The sequence below is a fragment of the Diadema antillarum genome, unplaced genomic scaffold (assembly GCF_040938485.1).
Source record: "Diadema antillarum isolate AM-2024a unplaced genomic scaffold, OU_Dant_1.0 seq00000484_RagTag, whole genome shotgun sequence".
Classification (NCBI taxonomy): Eukaryota; Metazoa; Echinodermata; class Echinoidea; order Diadematoida; family Diadematidae; genus Diadema; species Diadema antillarum.
In genome coordinates this window covers 710,309-729,567 of record NW_027271447.1, presented here as the reverse complement: position 1 = coordinate 729,567, position 19,259 = coordinate 710,309, and the positions used below count along the sequence as shown (strand labels likewise).

Below are 19,259 nucleotides of genomic sequence, written 5' to 3'. Positions count from 1 at the left end.
TATTATCTATTAAGCTCTGTGGATGATTCTTAATCAGAGAGATTGGACTGGTATGGAAACAAAAAACAATTCACTAAAATAATGCAACAGATTGTAAATACCTGTATGTGAAAATTCTATCTTGTGTATTCCCATTTGTGTCTATGCCTCCTTCAATTTCCCCGCCTCCCCCCCCCCCCCCCCCCCCCATTTTCCGGCCCCCATCTTTTTTTAATATATCTACCAGGCTCTAAATATCTGTCAAGATAACTGAAATACAGTGTACTCATCCAAACTTAAAAACCTCACAAAGGTAGTGATGATGTTAGTCGTTCATATTCGTGTATATCTTTGCAAACGGCATCTGTATTAAAAACAAACAAATAAACAAAAACTACTGACTTTGGAATACTGAATTAGCGCTGTTGGAAGTGCCGCCGAGTTATTTTACACTTTTGATTATCTTGTCGTCAGTGCCGTTTTGTTTTGAGCTGCACTGTAGAGTACCGCATGCAATAATGTTACCGCATTCAGCTCTTGCGTAATCGTAGCTACGTGCGTTTTCTCTATCTGCGTCAAGTCACGGGTGCGGCATTTTCAACACCCTACATTAATTTTGTCTCTATAGAAGAACGCGGTCGAAGAAAGATGTCTAATCCAACGCCGATTAATTTAGACATTTTGACCCAAGGAGGGTTGATTGTGTTTATGGAAGTCTACCTGTACAGCCAGGGACTGTACAGCGTCATGTTTGTGTCGCTGCTCTTCGTCTACATGGCTTCTGGTTACCGAGTCGCCAGGGCTGGGAGTCGGGCGTGCGTGCTGGTGCTGGGCGACATCGGGAGAAGTCCCCGCATGCAATATCATGCGCTGTCGCTGGCTGCCGAGAAATTCGACGTTGAATTGGTCGGTTATGGAGGTACAGTTTGAGCTTCTTGTTTTCATCATAAATCACCTTCCTTGATTCGTGTCTGTGCACTTTCCGTTCTGGTCTGTTATAAAGGCGTAATAATGCCAATCTGGATCGATGTATTTTCAGGATTATATGCATGATATGAGCGAAAGAAGGCCGAAGGGAATGCAAATTCTTGAAGTCGTGCTGCTGTTTGCTGAAGTCTAACTTTACACAGCCCAGTCGCTGTATATGGTACGTCGCGACAGGTCGTTCGCATAACGTAACAGCGTCTGGTCGGGCTAGCTAAAGTCTAGACCGTTACTGTCCCCAGTAGGAATTTACATAAACTTTACAGACATATTGTAAATGCATTGATAGATAAATGTCTAAATCATTTAGGTAGAAATCTACCTCAGAATGAGAACTTGTTTGCTTCAGGTATGTACCAGATTGCAGATCAGAGATGAGTTGAGGATCGAGGATGGTCATTCTGTCAAAAACAAAGTGGTAAAAGTGATGTAATTTGCCAAAGAGTTTTTAATTTCTTGTTACGACGACACCAGGGGGCAAATAAGTTTGGTTTGATTTAATGCCCACTTCCAAGGTATGTTATCCAAGGTATGTTATAGCACGTACATTATAGACTCCACTTCTGATTTGCAATTGTAGAGATTCTAGAGTAGATTCTATCACAATATACAGAAATGTTATACAATGGGTATTGTACACATAACTGCAACAGCGACCCCACCACGTACATGTACCCAGTGCCCCGTGCCAGTGTTATTGTACACAGTGTATTTCATTAATATTTATCCCGCGTAGTGTAAACTCACACATATATTGTTCTATTAAACAGCACTATGACGTATTAACGATGATGATGAAGAAAAAAAAACATAGTTAATGCTGAAATGTACACATTCCATACTTATAGCACTGCTTGCTTGAGAGATGCCATCATGCAGGAATAGTACTTTGCAAACACTAGCATTACAACTGAGGCTCCATATCTGATAAATGACATGGCTGTAATTTTGAGGGAGGGAGTAAATCATTTAGGAATCAATAATGTGATGACTGATGATAACGATATTGCTGGCTATCCATTCTCTGAAGTAAATCATTTCAAATGAATCATTTAAGATGAATATGATGATAGTGATATTGGTTGGCCATTTTCCAGGAGATACAAGAATAACATAATTGCCCTTGTTTGGATCATATTAAACTTATTGTATTGACTTGCAATGTGGTCCTAGCTCAGGTAGTACTTCCCAGTGTCCCAAGCAATATTTAATACATATTCACATTGTCTGGTGAGTACCAGGTAACGCAATTATAATGCTCTCACAGTACTGCCAAATGTCATACTTCTCATAAAAGAGAAAATCAACATCGTCCATCTTTATATGATGATGAAATAGTCATTTACAGGGACCATAGAACTGTGGGGCTTCAGCCCCCCCCCCCCCACCTTTTAGAAAAAGAATTACAGCATCCATGAATTTCCTTCCAAAGGTACAGTTACTTTCAACACCCCCCCCCCAAAAAAAAAAAACAACAACAACAACAACATTCTACTGCACCTGTACTATTAAATGCCTACAGTAACAGGTACATGTGTATGTGCACATGTGTCATTCATTCATGCTTTTCTTTCACCTTTTTTGTCCTGTGATTTTTCAGCGTAATTATTACATTTGCTGTATGAGAGTGTAGGGGTGGATCCAGGAATTCCGTAAAGGGGAGGTGCCTTTGCAAAATTAAGAGAGGGGGGGGCACGCGCACCCCCCCCCCCCCACACATTTTTTATGCCTCCGCCACGAAGTGGTGCCGGAGGCATTATGTTTTCGGGTTGTCCGTCCGTCCGTCCGTCCGTCCTTCCGTCCGTCCGTAATGAATTTTGTGGACAGGGTAACTATCAAAACCTTTTGAGGTATCCTAATGAAACTTGGCATGTATGTGTATCAGGGGGTGAAGTTGTGCCTATCAACTTTTGGGTGCACATGCTCAAGGTCAAAGGTCAAAAGGTCAAGGTCAAATGCGTAAAATTTCACTATTTCCTCCATAGACTATGCAATACCTGAAGATATTTTCTTGAAACATAGTGTATACATGTATTACCCAATTAAAATTCTCTGGTGAAAGTTTGGGGTCATGAGGTCAAAAGGTCAAAGGTCAAAAGGTCAAGTAAAATGTTAAACTTTCACTTTTTTCTCTGTATCGTGGAAATTGTTCAAGGTATCTTTATGGAACAAAGTATGTATGCATGTACTGACTGGCAGTGGTTATCTAGGGAATTTGGGGTTCATGTGGTCAAAGGTCAGGGGTCAAAGGTCAAGGGCAAAACTTCAAAATTTTACTATTTTCCTTATATTTGTGCAATGCCAGCAGGATTATTTTTTTAAAACTTGATGTATGCATGTATAACCCACTAGAGATTCTCTGGGATTTTTTTTTTTTGCCAAGAAGGTAAAAGGTCAAAAGGTCAAAGATCAAGTGAAAGTGCTGAACTTCTTTCTCCATATCTCGGAAGTGGCTCAAGTTATCTTTAAACTTAGTACGTATTTATGTATGTTCTGCCTGACATTGATTCTCTTATGAATCAAAGGCCAGATGAAAATGATAACAATTTACTGTTCAATACAGAAATTGCACTTTTTCTTTATACCTTGACAATTACTCAAGTGCGTAAACTTATGAAAGGGTCAAAGTCGAAGTTAAAGTTCTTAAATCCCCAAATACATGCTCTCCTATTCAGCCAATTAAACATAGGTCAAGGAAGGTGAACATTTGATACATTTGTGACAAACATGTCATTTTAATATTTTGCCAATTTTGTGAAAATGTAATCACACATTGTCCACATGTACTATAGACCTATTAGGAGAATCATGCATTATGGCGGAGGCATACCAGTCGCCATAGCGACATTTCTTTCTTTTTATGTCTTTTGTCTTAACCAAAAATAAAGAGGGGGCGCGTGCCCAGTGCGCCCCCCTCTGGATCCGCCACTGGAGTGGGTATGAGTAATATCTATTGTGACTGCAGGTCAAAGTTTGTGAAGAAATCTTAGGAGACGGACAAAAACATTTGAACAGAAGAAGTATACTGTATCTGTTGAGCAGATTTGATTTAAACAAAGTAAACAAGTTAGTCATGCAAATCTATCCAGTCAGAAGAAATGACTGTAACACACTTTCAATGTGTGAGTGTGCAACCACTGGTTAATGGTATGCAGAATATGTGTCATTGATTATGCTACCATGTGCTGTTTTCATGGACTTCGACCCTGTGAGTAATAAATACTCTGTCGAGTTGTACGTGACCGTCTGTGAGTAGACCGTTTGTTTGTACAGTGTGCAGGCTAGTTGAACAAGGGAACAAGCTGAAAGATTGCAATTTAAGAACTGAGTCAATTTCCACTTTATTTGGTCAGTGAAATAGCTCCTTTTTCAAGCACATCTTATCGTTCTCATTTAATTTTAATGTACTTCATAATACCTCATTTTGGATAATGGGACATGGTGGGGTAGGGAGGGGTAGGGAGGAGAAGGGATGACTAGTGGTGATGTACAAAGTCATAATAAGGTTGAGAGGATGGGAAAAAGAGATTGACACAACTGTTCAGATGTTCAGTGAATACTTTTCATGGTAATGGTTCTCATTAGCACCATGGTATTGTCAATTAACTTTTTCGGTTCCACAATATTTTTCCCCCAAACCTAGTCTTCCACAAGGTGTATCTTTTCCTTTTCTTCACCTTTACAGGATCCAAACCACATGAAGACCTGCTGAGTAATGAACGCATAGTGCTGCATGTCATGTCAGATCCACCATCGTTCAAATGTGAGTCGACAACTTTGGCACACGTGTGTGACCCCTTGTGGTCATATACTACAAAAATACAAACTGCAAAAGCTTTTTTATTTTATTTTTTGCAGGCATTAAAATGTCATTAAACATACAATTGAATTCACACATCAATGGAGTTAGTATACTTTTGGGAGTTGCTTGGATCATTATCTTCAATCATAATGAGTGTCACATATATTTTTTGTTTGCATTTAGTAATGACGATATAAACTTTTGTGATGAATGTGATCACATTAGTGAGAAGATCAAATCTGTGCAGTAACTAGTTTTTGGACTTTCTGTGGTTTATTTTAACTAGCCTTTATGCTGTGCCATTCACCATGTGATTTGATGACAATTTTACTTTGTACTTAGAGATTCTCATGCACCTTATCCTGTTTACATGAAATTATAGGTAATGTTATTCTGTGCAGTTAGTTTATAGAAGCTTTCCTGTGATTTGTGATATTTTCTGGTGTAGTACTATCTACCTACGATTAAAAGTGTGCTTTTAAAGCATTAAATGATAATGATAATAATGATAATAATAATTATGATGATAATGATAATAACAATAATAAAACGTAATATAATAATGATAATAATAATTATGATAATGATAATAACAATAATAAAACATAATATAATAATAATAACAATACATATACTACATGAGATTCATAAGGCACCAAACTCATCTAATAATTAGATACTCTAGGTGCAACAATGTGCAAGATACAAATTACATACAGGTATGATGTACACATACGTAAAAGAAATAAAAACACTACAGGACTTGTATGATAATGTGAAAATGATAATTCAATCAATTATTGTATGCCAAGTTAAGCAAATACTTCTTGAGATTATTCTTACTTCAGCAGAGTTAGTATTCTTAATGAGTTTAGGGAGTGAGTTCATTAAAGAACACCCCGCATGATCCAAAATTAAAATGTACAAATTTATGACATGAACTGTATAGCCATCATTTCAAATTTTCAAATTCAACAAACATCATGATGTGTTCTTAGTAGAGAATTTCATACTGGTATGTCACTTATATTCAAACGTAATGAGACTGACTTTTACCAATATATTATGTTTTACATCTTCATCTGCAGTTGTGCCTTCCATTGCAAGATATTTTCTGAAGGTGCTGTACCAGTGTTGCCAACTTGGCTGGGTTCTCTTCTTCAAGCTGAGATGGCCCTCACACATACTAGTGCAGGTTGGTTGAGGATGAGATAAAACAGAACTATTGATTACCTCTATTACCATTTTGGAAGGTTAGAGATTCCAGAATGGTGTCTGCATATGTTTGGATAAGTAGGAAATATGATAGATTGTCTTGAAAAACTGAGCTGTGAGGGTATGATTTTTTAAAGTTAACCGAAAATTGCAGTTTCAATAGACCCATTCACAGTTAGCAATGTTTCAAATGACTCTGAATTTCAAACCATTAAAATGAAACAGTATTAAAGCTAGATCTCACCCTCTTTTGTAATCAAACATGTTTTGATGTTAACAAGCTCCCTTGAATGTATAGAAAATGTTCTTTCACTGCCCTTGACATTGCTCATCACAACCCTTGTGTCTTAGTATGTCTCTTTTTGTTCCAATTATCCTTTATCTTCTCATGTGCTGAGTGTAACTCCAAACTGGCTAGTAAGTGCCTCATCATGTGGTTCCCCCACCCCCCCCCCAAAAAAAAGAAAAAAACATCATCTGTATCTCCCAAAGAATTGGATATGAGGTGTTAAGATCAATCTTTGCTTGTTGTGAAACAGCCTCCTCCTTCACTTTCTTTTTTGCCAGAACCCACCGGCCATACCGACATTAGCAGTTGCCTGGTTTGCCTGCAAGGTGTATGGCAGCAAGTTCATGCTGGACATGCACAACTATGGATACACCATCCTGGGGCTCAGCTTGGGAAAGGACCACCCGCTTGTCAGATTTGGAGAGAAGTAAGGGCTGAGGACATCAACAGTGTTTCTCTTCCTCCTCTTCTACTCTACTTCTTCTTCTTCTTCTTCTTGCCTTTCTTCTTCTCCTTTTGCCTTTACATCTTCTATTTCTTCTCCTCCTCCTTGTTCTTTTTCTCCCTGTCTTCTCTTTTTATGCCTCCGCCAACGAAGTGGCCGGAGGCATTATGTTTTCGGGTCGTCCGTCCGTCCGTCCGTCCGTCCATACGTCCGTCCCGTTTTGTTTTTGTCGATATCTCAAGAACCATGTGGTGGTTTTACATCAAACTTGGTATGAGGGTATATCCTGGGGGGATAATACTTTGTTTGGATTTTAGGGTCACGGGGTCAAAGGTCAAAGGTCACAGGTTATGTTGTGAAAAAAAAGGTTGAAAATTCATGTTTTTCTCCATATCTTGCAAATGGTTCAAGATATCTTCATGGAACTTAGTATATATGCTTGTTCCAATGGGCAGTGATTATCTAGGAAAGTTGGGGGTCATGGTTCAAAGGTCAGGGGGTCAAAGGTCAAGGTCAACTCCTCAAAATATCACTACTTTCATTATACTTATGCAATGCCTGAAGGTTTTTTTTTTGAACTTGATGTATGCATGTATATTCGATATATATTCTGTGGGAAGTTTCTTGCCAAAAGGTCAAAGGTCAAAGGTCAAGTGAAAGTGTTGAATTGCACTTTTTCCTCCATATCTCAAAAGTAACTCAAGGTATCATCATGAAACTTACATACGTATGCATATTCAACCTAACAGTGATTCTCTTTGGAACTGTGAGGTCAAAGGTCAAAGGCCAGGTTTAGATAATGCTATTTTCCCATTTGATACTGAAATTATACTTTTTCTCAGTACCTTGAAAATTACTCAATGCATAAACTTATAAAAGGGTCAAAAGTCAAGTAAAAATCATCACTTCCCCAAATACCTGCACTCTGACATTTTAATCATTCATCCAATTAAACCTAGTTCTAGGAAAGTGAACATTCAGCACATTTGTGGCAAACCTGTCATTTTGATATTTTGCCAATTGTGTGAAACTGTCATCACACATTGTCAGGACATTGTACTATAGACCTATTAGGAGAACCATGCATTATGGCGGAGGCATATCAGTCGCCGTAGCGATATATCTAGTTTCTTCTTCAGCTTCTTCTTCCTATCCTTCTTATGCTGCTACAGATACTGTGTACAGTTAGTATCTCTATGATCTTAAATCATTTCATAATCACTTGATGATTCTCATCATGACTAGTGTCAATACATTTATTGTCATCATCGATAACACTTTCCAAACATAGTCAGATGCGGTGTCCTCCACATTAGGAGTAAAGAATTATTTACAGGAATACAAATAAGAATAATCTTTTATATCATGTATAGTGATGTTTATCAATTTCGTCATTGATGAAGAAAGGCTTGTTTCCTGTATCTCTGTTAAGGTTTGAGCGTTTCTTTGGTCGCCGTGCCGACGGTCACTACTGTGTGTCGGAAGCCATGAAGGCCGACCTGACGGACAACTGGCAGATCAAGAGGCCCGTCACGCTCTACGACAGACCGACTGAGAAATTCAAGGAGACTGCATTAGAAGATCAGCATGAGGTGACTGTACTACACACTGCAGTATGGAACATGTGTGGTCTTATCATGTCAAATGTACAATGTAAATCATATTTACTTCAGGCAAAATTTTTACACTTGCCTCCTAGCTGCTAGAGCAACTTCATCTGGAAACCAGGACATGTTACAAAAATGTTGTTTGAACAAGTCAGTGTTGATCCAGTTTGTGTAAGATTCAAAAGGAAATGAGAATAATGTCCATTCTTGGGTCTGCATTCTCGAAGAGAAAGAGAGAAATAAAAACAAAGGGGTAGAAAAAGAAAGAGGTGAATTAACTCAGTGAAATTATACAAGGAGATGACCAAACAACAAGAGGAGCTATAGTATATAAAGTTGTTGCCAAATCAATTTGTAAATGGGGGCACTGCTAGACACTTGGAAGTTGTATGTTCTCAGAGATGAGCTATTTTATGCTGCATCATTGTATCATTTCAGTTGTTTACAAGGCTGGCAGTGGACTACCCAGAATTCCGTTCTCCGTCGGACAGCAGCGAACAGACGGCCTTCACCTGTTCGAGCTCGTCGGACGGTGTGCGAAAGCTGGATGACCGACCCGCCCTGATTGTCAGCAGCACGAGTTGGACGGAGGACGAAGATTTCTCCATTCTCCTCGGAGCTCTGGATGGTGAGTTGTGTATTGTAGATCTCTCTTCCAGAATGCTCTTTTTCAACTTATACATAACCAGGACCTCTTGGGATGGCAAGCTTGACAAATCTGTGATTGTGAAAGCCTCCATTTTATTTTTTTGTATTTTGTATTAGATAAGTGGAAAAATGAGCAAAGAAAATGGGATTCCACAGGGATTTTCATGTTTTCAACAACAGCAACAACAACAACAAAAAGCCTCTAATTCCCTAAGGCGGAAGCTCTGGTGTACATACCACTGATGTCTTGTTCTGAAAGCCACTTCATTTTCAAATCAAATTTATATCAAGTGTCAATCAAGTGTATATTGGTACTCTATGCCTGTAATTACATTGTAAAGTGTCATTTTTGGTACATTTAGACATGGAAATGCCCAATGAATGCATTTCTTTTGTACATCATATTTTCATTTTTGGCATGTATGGGTTTTTACTTTAACACTTACACAACATAAAACTGCTTCAGTGTTTGTTTTTTGTGTTCTGCTTGTACAACTGTAAAGTAAAAGTCTGTAGAGGGCAGCATACCACTGCAGAGCTCAGGTATTTCCTTGGCTTTCTCCATTGTTTGTACAGTGGAGCATTGTAGTATAGCATGCAATTGAGAACTTGCCAGTGGAGATGTCCAGTAAATCAAACACTGGGACAAAACTACCTATAAGGTTAAATTTATGATCATTTACATCAATGAAGGGCAATTTCTCAATCGGTCACAATAAAAATAACTCACTGCAAGAATCATAAATTTGAATCATTACTGTCATCATCAGCATCATGATTATTGTCTCTGGAGTATGTTGCTAAGTTTACCATCATCCTCATTTACTTCACAGAGTATGAGGCAGCAAAGAGTGCAGGTGGGGCGGGGTCCAAGTTGCCACGCCTGGTGTGTGCGATCACGGGCAAGGGCCCGCAGAAGGAGCACTACCAGCAACTCATAAAGGAGCGCAAGTTCCAGCACATCCGTGTTTGCACCCCCTGGCTGCTGGCAGAGGACTACCCCAGACTACTGGGTTAGTACAGGGAGCCCCTGAAGAAGAGTTTGGCAGCATTCAGTTCCGATTTCCCGCCACCAATTTTACCAGGCTTTATTTTCCTACCTGATGTATCAAAGCAAATTGCTGTGCTTCGAATAGTTTTTGGTAGTTTTTAGTCCAGATTTAGCTTTCCCTGTTCTGTATTTGGCGCATCTCATGCAAGCGTACTGTGCGTAATTAGCTTTGCAAACATTAAATCAGGGCTTAGCAGCTCTTGTTCTTTATGAATGCATGTTAAGCCAGTCATGATATTTGCATAGAGTTTGGTAAATGTTGGTCCATATTTAACAGCCTGCTAATTTTTGCATATCAAGCAAGTCACTATATTCAAAGAATTTGTCACCTTGGAGTTCATGTTTTGCACCCATTTTACCTGTATTCCATGCATTGTAAAGAAATTGCTGAATTCTGGACTTAACAATAAAATGGTGTAGAAGTACCAGTGTTATTTCTGTACTCCTTTATCTTCTTTTTCTTGTCAAGAATTCTTGTCAAGAATTCTTGTGAACTGGTGCTTGATGACTCTTATTCTTTTTGTTTTTGTTTATGGTTACCACACTGGCCAGGTGCAAGATGCTCTTTGTTTACATGATGTAAATATTTTTTTAAAGCTTTAAAAAAGGAAAAAAGAGACAAGAACAGTTCAGGGGCTTAACTGTGCCCATCAGACGATTGATTATTTAAAGCTCCCAGTAATGGAGCGGTTGCAGTATTCTTCTGTTGACTAATTCCGTTCTCTTCATTCTCATACCAACTTTGGTACATATTTTCCTTTGCAGTTCGTAAAGAACAGCCAAGTCAGTGGATACAAGGTTCCCCAGGAATAACATTATTAAATAGTCAGAACCAGCCTGCAGATATCTTCATTTGGATGCAAATCACCTCAGATGAGGTACCTTGCTTTGGGTGAAATGGATGATTGGCGTTAAGTTGTATCAGAGTGAGGCCTGAGCTAAGAAGTAAGACACTGTCTTTTCACCTTCTATTAAAGGATGACCATTGATACAAGTTGGTAGCCACAGAAATGTCATTTTAGATTTACACGAATGTCCATCTTGTGTATTTCATTGCAAGATTTTTCTTTCTTCCTGTTTTTCTGCCACCCCAGGATCAGCAGACCTGGGGGTTTGCCTACACTACTCCTCCAGCGGTGTTGACCTACCCATGAAGGTGGTGGACATGTACGGCTGCGGACTACCCGTGTGTGCAATAAACTACAAGTGGTGAGTTACGACAGGTTGACACAGGCCCCAAGAGAAGTACCCCACATCTGGGGTCATATTAAACCATTCAGTCATATTAAAACATTCAGTTGTATTAAACCATTCAGTCTTGGGATGAGTTTTGCTACGGAATTTTTATCTTGGTCCTCAGTGAATTGGCAACTCTGAATTGTACATCATATCCTATACTGGAGAATAAATAGAGCAGATTCGTCTAATCTGCACAGACTCAAAGGGGAATTAATTGATATATGCCAGTTTTGGCAAGGAAATTGAATTCAGACTTTCTAAGTATGTTGCAGATTGAGGAATCAATAATAAAATTAGCAATTAAGAGGCAATTCGGAGGTGCCAGTTTGAAGATGACAAGAAGATTAATTTACTGCTGCAGAGTTTTCCCACGACTTGATGTGTAGAGAAGGCAAATGTTTGTTGTTATGGTTGGATTAATTGTAAAGATCAAAATCAATTCCTTTTTTTATGCTCATCCGGCAATGCGTGGGAAAAAAAAAGGTGTGAGCAGTAAATGCTGGGCTCATTCATGCATGACAGTGAAATGGCCCAGCCTTGACACGATCGTGTGGTTTGGAATGCGAGTGCAGGACACGTGTATGTGCCGATATGAGCAAACTTTTGACTCCTCCAAATGTGTACATGTATGTGCAGTGATGTGGCATGTTTGGGGTACAGGTGGCATGTCTTGATCGCAAAACATGTTGAGGCTTGAATAAAACAAACTCAGTTTCACATGAGAGGACATGACATAAAGAAGTACACATCATAATTTTCAAAATTACTGCCATATTAGTTGACATAAAAAAGGAATTTTACCAGACTAAAAATCCACCTTCAGAATTCCAAGACGAAAAAAAAAAATTGAAATTAACAGAATAGCAGTCATTCCTAGTTGTCAGCCTGGGGATCTTCAAGGAGGGAATTGTGGAGAGGTTTGGCAAAGATTAGCTCTCAAGTTTATTTCTCAGTTGTTATCACATTTTTGCCTGATATGATGTGGTGTCCTTCCTGCATTTTTTTTCTTCAAAATTCATAGATTGATTGGTGGAATCAGTGGCAGTGGCTTGCGCCCCCTCTTTATTTTACTCCACACACACACTCACGCACACACTCACACACAAACACTCAAGTGTACCAAATGTAAAAGTACCCTAGGCATTGAAACAGGGAATGGTGGGAATGCACTCTCCGTGGATAAAAAGAAATAAACCAGACAAACAAACAAAAAGAAAAAAAAAAAGCTTTTATGATTGCTATCAGGACAGTTCAAACTTGAAAGTTTCTTATGCCACCTCTGACATCTAGAAGCCATTTATTGTGGCGAATTTCCTTTCATTTTAAAATTTACCATTGTTCCCTAACAGTGCAGTGCACTATTAGAAAATGAAACTGTATTCAAGTGTCTCAAAGCCATTGATCCCTCTGAGTACTGTATCAACTACCTTACATTTCCATATTGCGTCACTTTTCTTGGGAGTTTGAGATATATATGTGGAGTACTGATTTTATGTCAAGGGATGTATACACTTTTACAGGCAGTTTGTTAGAAATTGCCTCTTTATTCCTTGAGATATATCTTTGATATTTAAACTAAAAGTAGCTGGATATCAAAACCTATATGCTTGGTTGGTTTATACATGTTAGTGCTTGAAGGGGACTGCAGGGTTAAGGACAACTTTTGTTATCTGTTTTTTGTTTGTTTGTTTGTTTGTTTGTTTGTTTGTTTGTTTGTTTGTTTGTTTGTTTTGCATTAAAAACATGTGGCAATGAAATACCTACAGCGGTTCCTTGACAGTTGCTCCTGTGACAATTGCTTCCATGAAATATCCACACGCCCAGCCAAACACAAATTCTACCCACAAACATAACCCTAGCCCTAATCCCAACATCGAACTAAACCTAAAACCCTATCATAACCCTAACCCTAAGTCCTCAGAGAAAATAAGACCGGAGCAGCTGTCGCAGGAGCAAATGTCGTGTCACCCCCTACAGCATTGCTGTGATTTCTGCGGAGGAAACCAAGAAATTATTACTGGCGCTTACAGATTTTATCAAGTGCACAAACTCTGTGTGTGACTTTTGTTTGTGCATCTAAGCATTAAACATATGTTTAATGCTTTTTCTTGTAAATTTCTTGTCAATTGAATCATAGTTAAGCATTAACCACACATGCATTCCTGTACATGAGGTAACTAGCTCTTTGTAATCAGGTATGCACGCATGGTGGTTGCAACTTGATGCATGCAAGGGCTAGCGACATATTGCTCAGCATTGCATGAATTGCATGTAATGATGTATCGTTACAGAGTGTCAGTCTGGCAAAAAATTGCACACACAATGTCCTCATGTGAAGTCAGACAAAGTTTTTGAGATGGAGAGATGACATTATTGGTACATTACATTACATTACATTACAACAATACATTGTAATATGTAAATAAATAATGGAGGTGTGTGATGACGACATCACTTCTATTAATTTAAAAAAGTAGTCGTAATAGTTTTCACTGTTCCATGAAACTTGGTGGTCTCAGAAGTTCCACAGGTTTGCTCTCTTTGTTCGTATTGATTGTAATGAAAACTCCCCGTTTGCGTGATTTTCATGGAGTGGAATCAACCTTATAGCAATGAAGTAGAGTTGCCTTGCAGATTGAGTTGGCAAAAAATGGGCTTCCCTTGCACTATACAGTGTTTATACTCGTAATGTTTTCCCCTTTCTTATTTCTTTTGTTCCTACACCTAAAAAAACCAACAACAAAATATGCAGCATTAATGAGCTGGTCAAGCACGAAGAAACTGGATTAATCTTCAAAGATTCCAGCGAACTGTCCAAGCAGTTGCAGGTAAGTGGGGATGGTTTGCAGTCATTACCCATTCTGCAAGCATGGTAGCGTTAGATTGCAGACACAAACCCTTGTGGGTCATAAAGGAGTCTGCGCCAAAAAGCCTACATGCACCACCAGCACTGTCCCATAGGCTGTGAACACTGTAGCTGTTCCAAACAAGGGAGCAGTTACAATGCAGGGAATATGGTACATGTAAAGACCCTGAAAGGGATGCAGTGGCACAGACTCCAATACGACTGACAAGGGTTTGTGCTTTGCAAACTACAGTAGCCTATCTGAGATGAAATGATATTGTGCGTGTGTGTATGTGTGAGTGTGTGTGTTCAATTCATCTGATGACTGTACTTCATGAAAAACACTTCTGGGACCCATATTTTCCCATTTACTTGTCGTTCTACATGTCGAGATTCATTTACAAAGGTTGCAGTATGTACCTCTGTAATTGTTCCAGACATTCACATTTTTCAAAGTTTCAGTTCATCAAATGTCACTTACAATGTAATCATAGGAAACTGCATAACATGTAGAAGACATCTTCCTCATTCTTGAATATTATATTGAGGAAAGCTTTTTGTTTGTTTGTTTTTTGTTTGTTTTGTTTTGTTTTTACAAGTAGGAAAGAATTGACTAATATATTATCCAAAGATGAAAGCAGCATATATAGGAAATTCATGTGTGGACTTAAGGCATATGTAAGAATTGATTTGTATTGCCTGCAGTGGTGTCACAACATTTGCTCCTGCGACAATTGCTCCTGGGACAATTGCTATGGTCTTATTTGCTCCAATGACTTAGGGTTAGGGTTGTGATAGGGTTTTAGGTGTAGGTTAATTTGAGGATTAGGACTTGAGTTAAGGTTACAGTAAAACAAGGAATGTTCAACAACGAAAGTTCTTGTCTGCACTGTATGCATCGAATGCCAGAGGCCATTCGCAAAAATGTCATGCCGTGTGAAAGGCTGTCGGCTCCAATTTGCAAAAGTTTTATGCCACGAAAATATCTTGCTTTACAGTATGTTTATGGGTAGAATCTATGATTGGCTTAGCTTGCAAGATATTTCACTACAGCTATTGCTGCAGGAGCAAATGTCATGGAAGCACATACAGTATACCGTTATGAAGTAGGTGAAGTGTGGTGCAATGATTTATTTGTGCTCTCACACTTGTATGCTCTCTCTCCCTCACTCTCCCTCTCTTGCTTCACCCTCTCTCTGTTCATTGCTCTCCCCCATCCCATCTTCCTGCTGATCTCTCTCTCTCTCTCTCTCTCTTCACCCTTTCCTATCTCTCACTCTCCCTGTCAAGCTATTCTATTCTTCTTCACCTCCTTCCCATTCCATCCTTCTTTTCTTCTCTCTGTGCATGTTGTATCTCATTCCATCCCTTTCTTTCCTCTCTCCCTCTTCATGTATTTCTATTGATATATATATATATATATATATATATATATATATATATATATATATATATATATATGTATATATATATCTTTCTATCTCTTCCTCAATCCCCATCTCTCACTATCCCTGTCAAGCTATTTCATTCTTCTTTACCTCCTTCCCCCTCCGTCCTTCTTTTCTTCTCTCTGTATCTCGTTCCATCCCTCTCTCTCCTCTCTCCCTCTCTCATATGTCCATTGATATATCTCTTTCTATCAATCTATATGTTCTTCCTTCCCCTTTCTCACTCTCCCTGTCACCCTCTTCCTTCCATCATCACCTCCCTCCCTCCTTTCCTCTCTCCTCCTCCCATTCCTCCTCCTCCTCTGCTTCTACTCTCAGGAGCTTCTCATCAACTTCCCCGCCGAGCAGGAGAAGCTGCAGCAATTCCGGGAGAACCTAAAGACTTTCCAGAGCCTGCGCTGGGAGGAGAGCTGGAAACGAACCGTCAAACCAACCCTGTACATCTAGAGGCTGACGACCCAATGCCTTTCCTCTCTCCACCCCAAGGAAATTTACTGTAGAAACCTACATTTTTGCGAATTTCGCAAATGGCCAAGATTTGTGAAGTTAAAATGCGTGTGAAAGTTCATGTCTACACTACATACATTGCATGCCAGTGGCAATTTGTGAAACTTTCATGCCGCGAAAAGGCCATTGGCTACAAGTCGTGAAACTTTAATGCCGCAAATATTACTGGTTTCACAGTATTTTGTTTGCAGAACTCCTTCCCAGGGGGTCTCGCATAAGGATTTATACTAAGCTGAGTGTGGAAATGTACTGTTTATTTATCAAGATAATAATCGACATCATTCTCAAGTTGGCCTGAAAATTTTTCCTTTGTGAAGTCTGTAATTGACAACATTCCATTCATGGCTGCAGCATTATTTATTTATTTTATTTTTTTATAATGAGAACGTCAATACTTTCAACTCATTTTGAGACTTCTATGTAGCTCAGATTGTGAAAAGAAAAGTTAGGAAGTTATGATAGGTTTGTTCAGCCAGCCAGATGGCAGTTTGATACAGGTGGAATTCTGCAGAAGAAATCAGGCAATTTGAGACAGATAGGATGTTGTGAAAAAAAGTGAGTTAGTTCAATACAAATGGGATGTTGCAGAAACTATGAAGCAGTTTGGTGCAAAGGGATGCTAACAAAGAGGACACTGAGTACATTGGCTGTTTCATTTCCTTTGTCCATGTATACTCACCTTGCTTCAGCTGTTCTGGAACAAGTGTTTGTTTGTTGTGTTTTTTTTCCCTTTACTCATCCCTTTCCAACTGCAGAGATTTCTGTGCATAACATGTAAAGAACACTTTCACGAAGGTTACGATAGTTTGTACGACATAGGTTATTGAATGCTGTAAAAGTAGACATTTTTATGCGACTCGGAGTTGGTACTTTGTGTAGTTGGGCAAAATTTGCATTTGTAAAGATTTTGCTGACTCTCAACCCTTCACTGATGATGATGTAAATTTGTGTGGACAATAGTAAGAATGTGTACACTTTTATCTTTTTTTCTATTTTTTATTTTTTTGCTGGTTTCACCTCTGGTGAAGTATGTCATGTTTTCTACTTTTGTGTCTTTTTTTTTTTTTTAATACCAGGATAACTGTTCTCATTTCAAATAAGATCAACATAGTTTCAGTTTTATGGGTCTTTTTAAAACCGTGATATCAGATTTCCTGCATATCTCATTTCATTTCTGGATGTAAAGTTAATTGCTCATGGTCCTCAAGTGGAATAAAATGAAAAGATTGTGGTTTTAATGCAGTCCTACCTAATATCCCTGTATGTGTTTTGGTCAATGTGTTGGTGTTGCATAATGTTTATATTTTGCTGTGGAACATTTTCCTGCTTCCAACAAATATAACATCAAAATGCCAAACTCATAATCAGAGTCAGTGGTTTTCTTTCGCTTATATGGTATTTCAAATGGATTATTACTGCAAGAGATGACCATTAGTTTGCTTATCATACGTTGGTGCTGAGGTGAATTGTTTCCAAGACCATAGTCAAGTCAAACCTTAAAGGGATCATATAGTTTTAGTTGAGACCTAATTTCAGGTGTCTAACTTTTTTTTGTGAGATAATGAGAAACCTCTTATAAAATATGAAAGAGCATGTAATTCCATGGGGAATTCAACGTTTATTTGATGAAAATTGGTTTTGAAATGGCTGAGATATCCAAAACAGAGCGATTCTTATAAATGGGGGACCCACACTTTATTACAATCGCTTTGTTTTACTTTGTTTTTGGATGTTTCAGTCATTCGATTTTCATCAAATAAACTTTGAATTCCTCTTAAAATGGTATGCTCTGTACTATTTCATAAGTATTTTCTTGGTATCTCGCAAAAAGGTAAAAGCCCAATTCTCATCTTCACCAATACTGTACTATCGCTTTAAGATTGTCATTTGTTCAGTTTTTAGCGAAATTATGTAGTAGCAAGATCACAAATACTATTGCTGAACAGGCCCGTAACTATAGGGTTAAACCTAGTTGTTTTCTGCGTTAGTTCTCATCATTTGTTGTTATAATTTTGTTTAATTAAAAGGTTAGGGAGAAATTTGTAGTCCTAATTATGTCAGTCGGATGGAAAGACACCACCTCAAAAGATGCCTCAAACAACGTGTGCTTTGCAGGTTGCCACAGACTATGGGTATAGAGAATTGAGTGGGGGACATTTATAAGGGTCCATTTCAGAGACAAAATCTCCCTGCTGTGTTCCTAAACACGAACAAGTCAACAAATACATGAAGACAAGCACTATTTTAGTTGGCATTTCAAGAGGAACTTTCACTAATGTTGATGTCCTTTAACCAGTTGTCTACGGGAACCGGGTGGCCCTGTTTTGAAGCAATGGGAAATTGAGTAATCTCGGAAAGCAACGGGTTCATGTGGATAGTAGATAATATTTTTAACAACCTTGAACTCCTTCTTAGTTTACATGGAAGTCATTTATAGCTGAAACAGGCATTCACATTAAAAGAAGAAGTACTTGTGTGTATAAGGAATAGTATACTACCCTGCACCTTTACCTTTTATAACTTCATTTCCTTGTATTTATGTCATAAGTCAACATTGATTAGTGCCAAAAGAGGAACTGTGATAAAAGTATATAGTGGAAATTGATGTGTAATGGGGTGTTCTCAATTGCCGACCACTACCGTTTAGAGTTGTCTGTCGGGAGTCATGGGTTGGCGAGTAAAGTCTACTAATTGTTTAATCATTATCTGATGACAAAGTTTAATTTGCTATCAGTATTGATTCTAACATTAAGTTTTACTGAGGGGTGACATTGTGATGTTTTATGTTTGTTGAAGTTTAAAGTGCTGGTGCTTAGTATGAGCATGGGAAATGCTGTGTCATCCAGAGCTACATTCACTGTTATATCATATTCACATACTTGATGAATTACAGTACATGTATTAGCAAGTGACATTGATTAGCAAAATAGTTCAGCGATACACGTTAGTTTGGGGATTGATGATATGTACATTTCTGTAATTATGTGAATGTATTACAGTATATTAATTCTTTTGTAGACTTTTCAAAAATTTTTGTTTTACATTTTCTTTCCCGAAATGTCAATCAAATTCAGCATTTATGTTTGAGCGAATCACCTTGTTTTTTTTTTTTCCCCCTTGGTTCAAATTCGATATGAAGGATTTTTGACCCCGCCGAACGAGTTCGAGCAGGGGACTATGAAACGGGCTTCGTATGTGTG

The 19,259-nt window shown here is 38.5% G+C and overlaps 1 protein-coding gene across 1 annotated transcript; it reads left to right on the top strand.

The window, feature by feature from the left end:
* The first annotated feature begins 627 nt into the window (after nt 1–627).
* Nucleotides 628–15,999, top strand: LOC139733590 (chitobiosyldiphosphodolichol beta-mannosyltransferase-like). Its single transcript, XM_071644403.1, has 10 exons — nt 628–898; nt 4,649–4,726; nt 5,854–5,960; nt 6,548–6,696; nt 8,147–8,306; nt 8,760–8,949; nt 9,803–9,982; nt 11,115–11,229; nt 14,012–14,087; nt 15,871–15,999. Exons 1-10 carry the CDS (start codon nt 628–630, stop codon nt 15,997–15,999), a joined length of 1,455 nt encoding a protein of 484 aa, XP_071500504.1.
* Nucleotides 16,000–19,259: the final 3,260 nt, after the last annotated feature.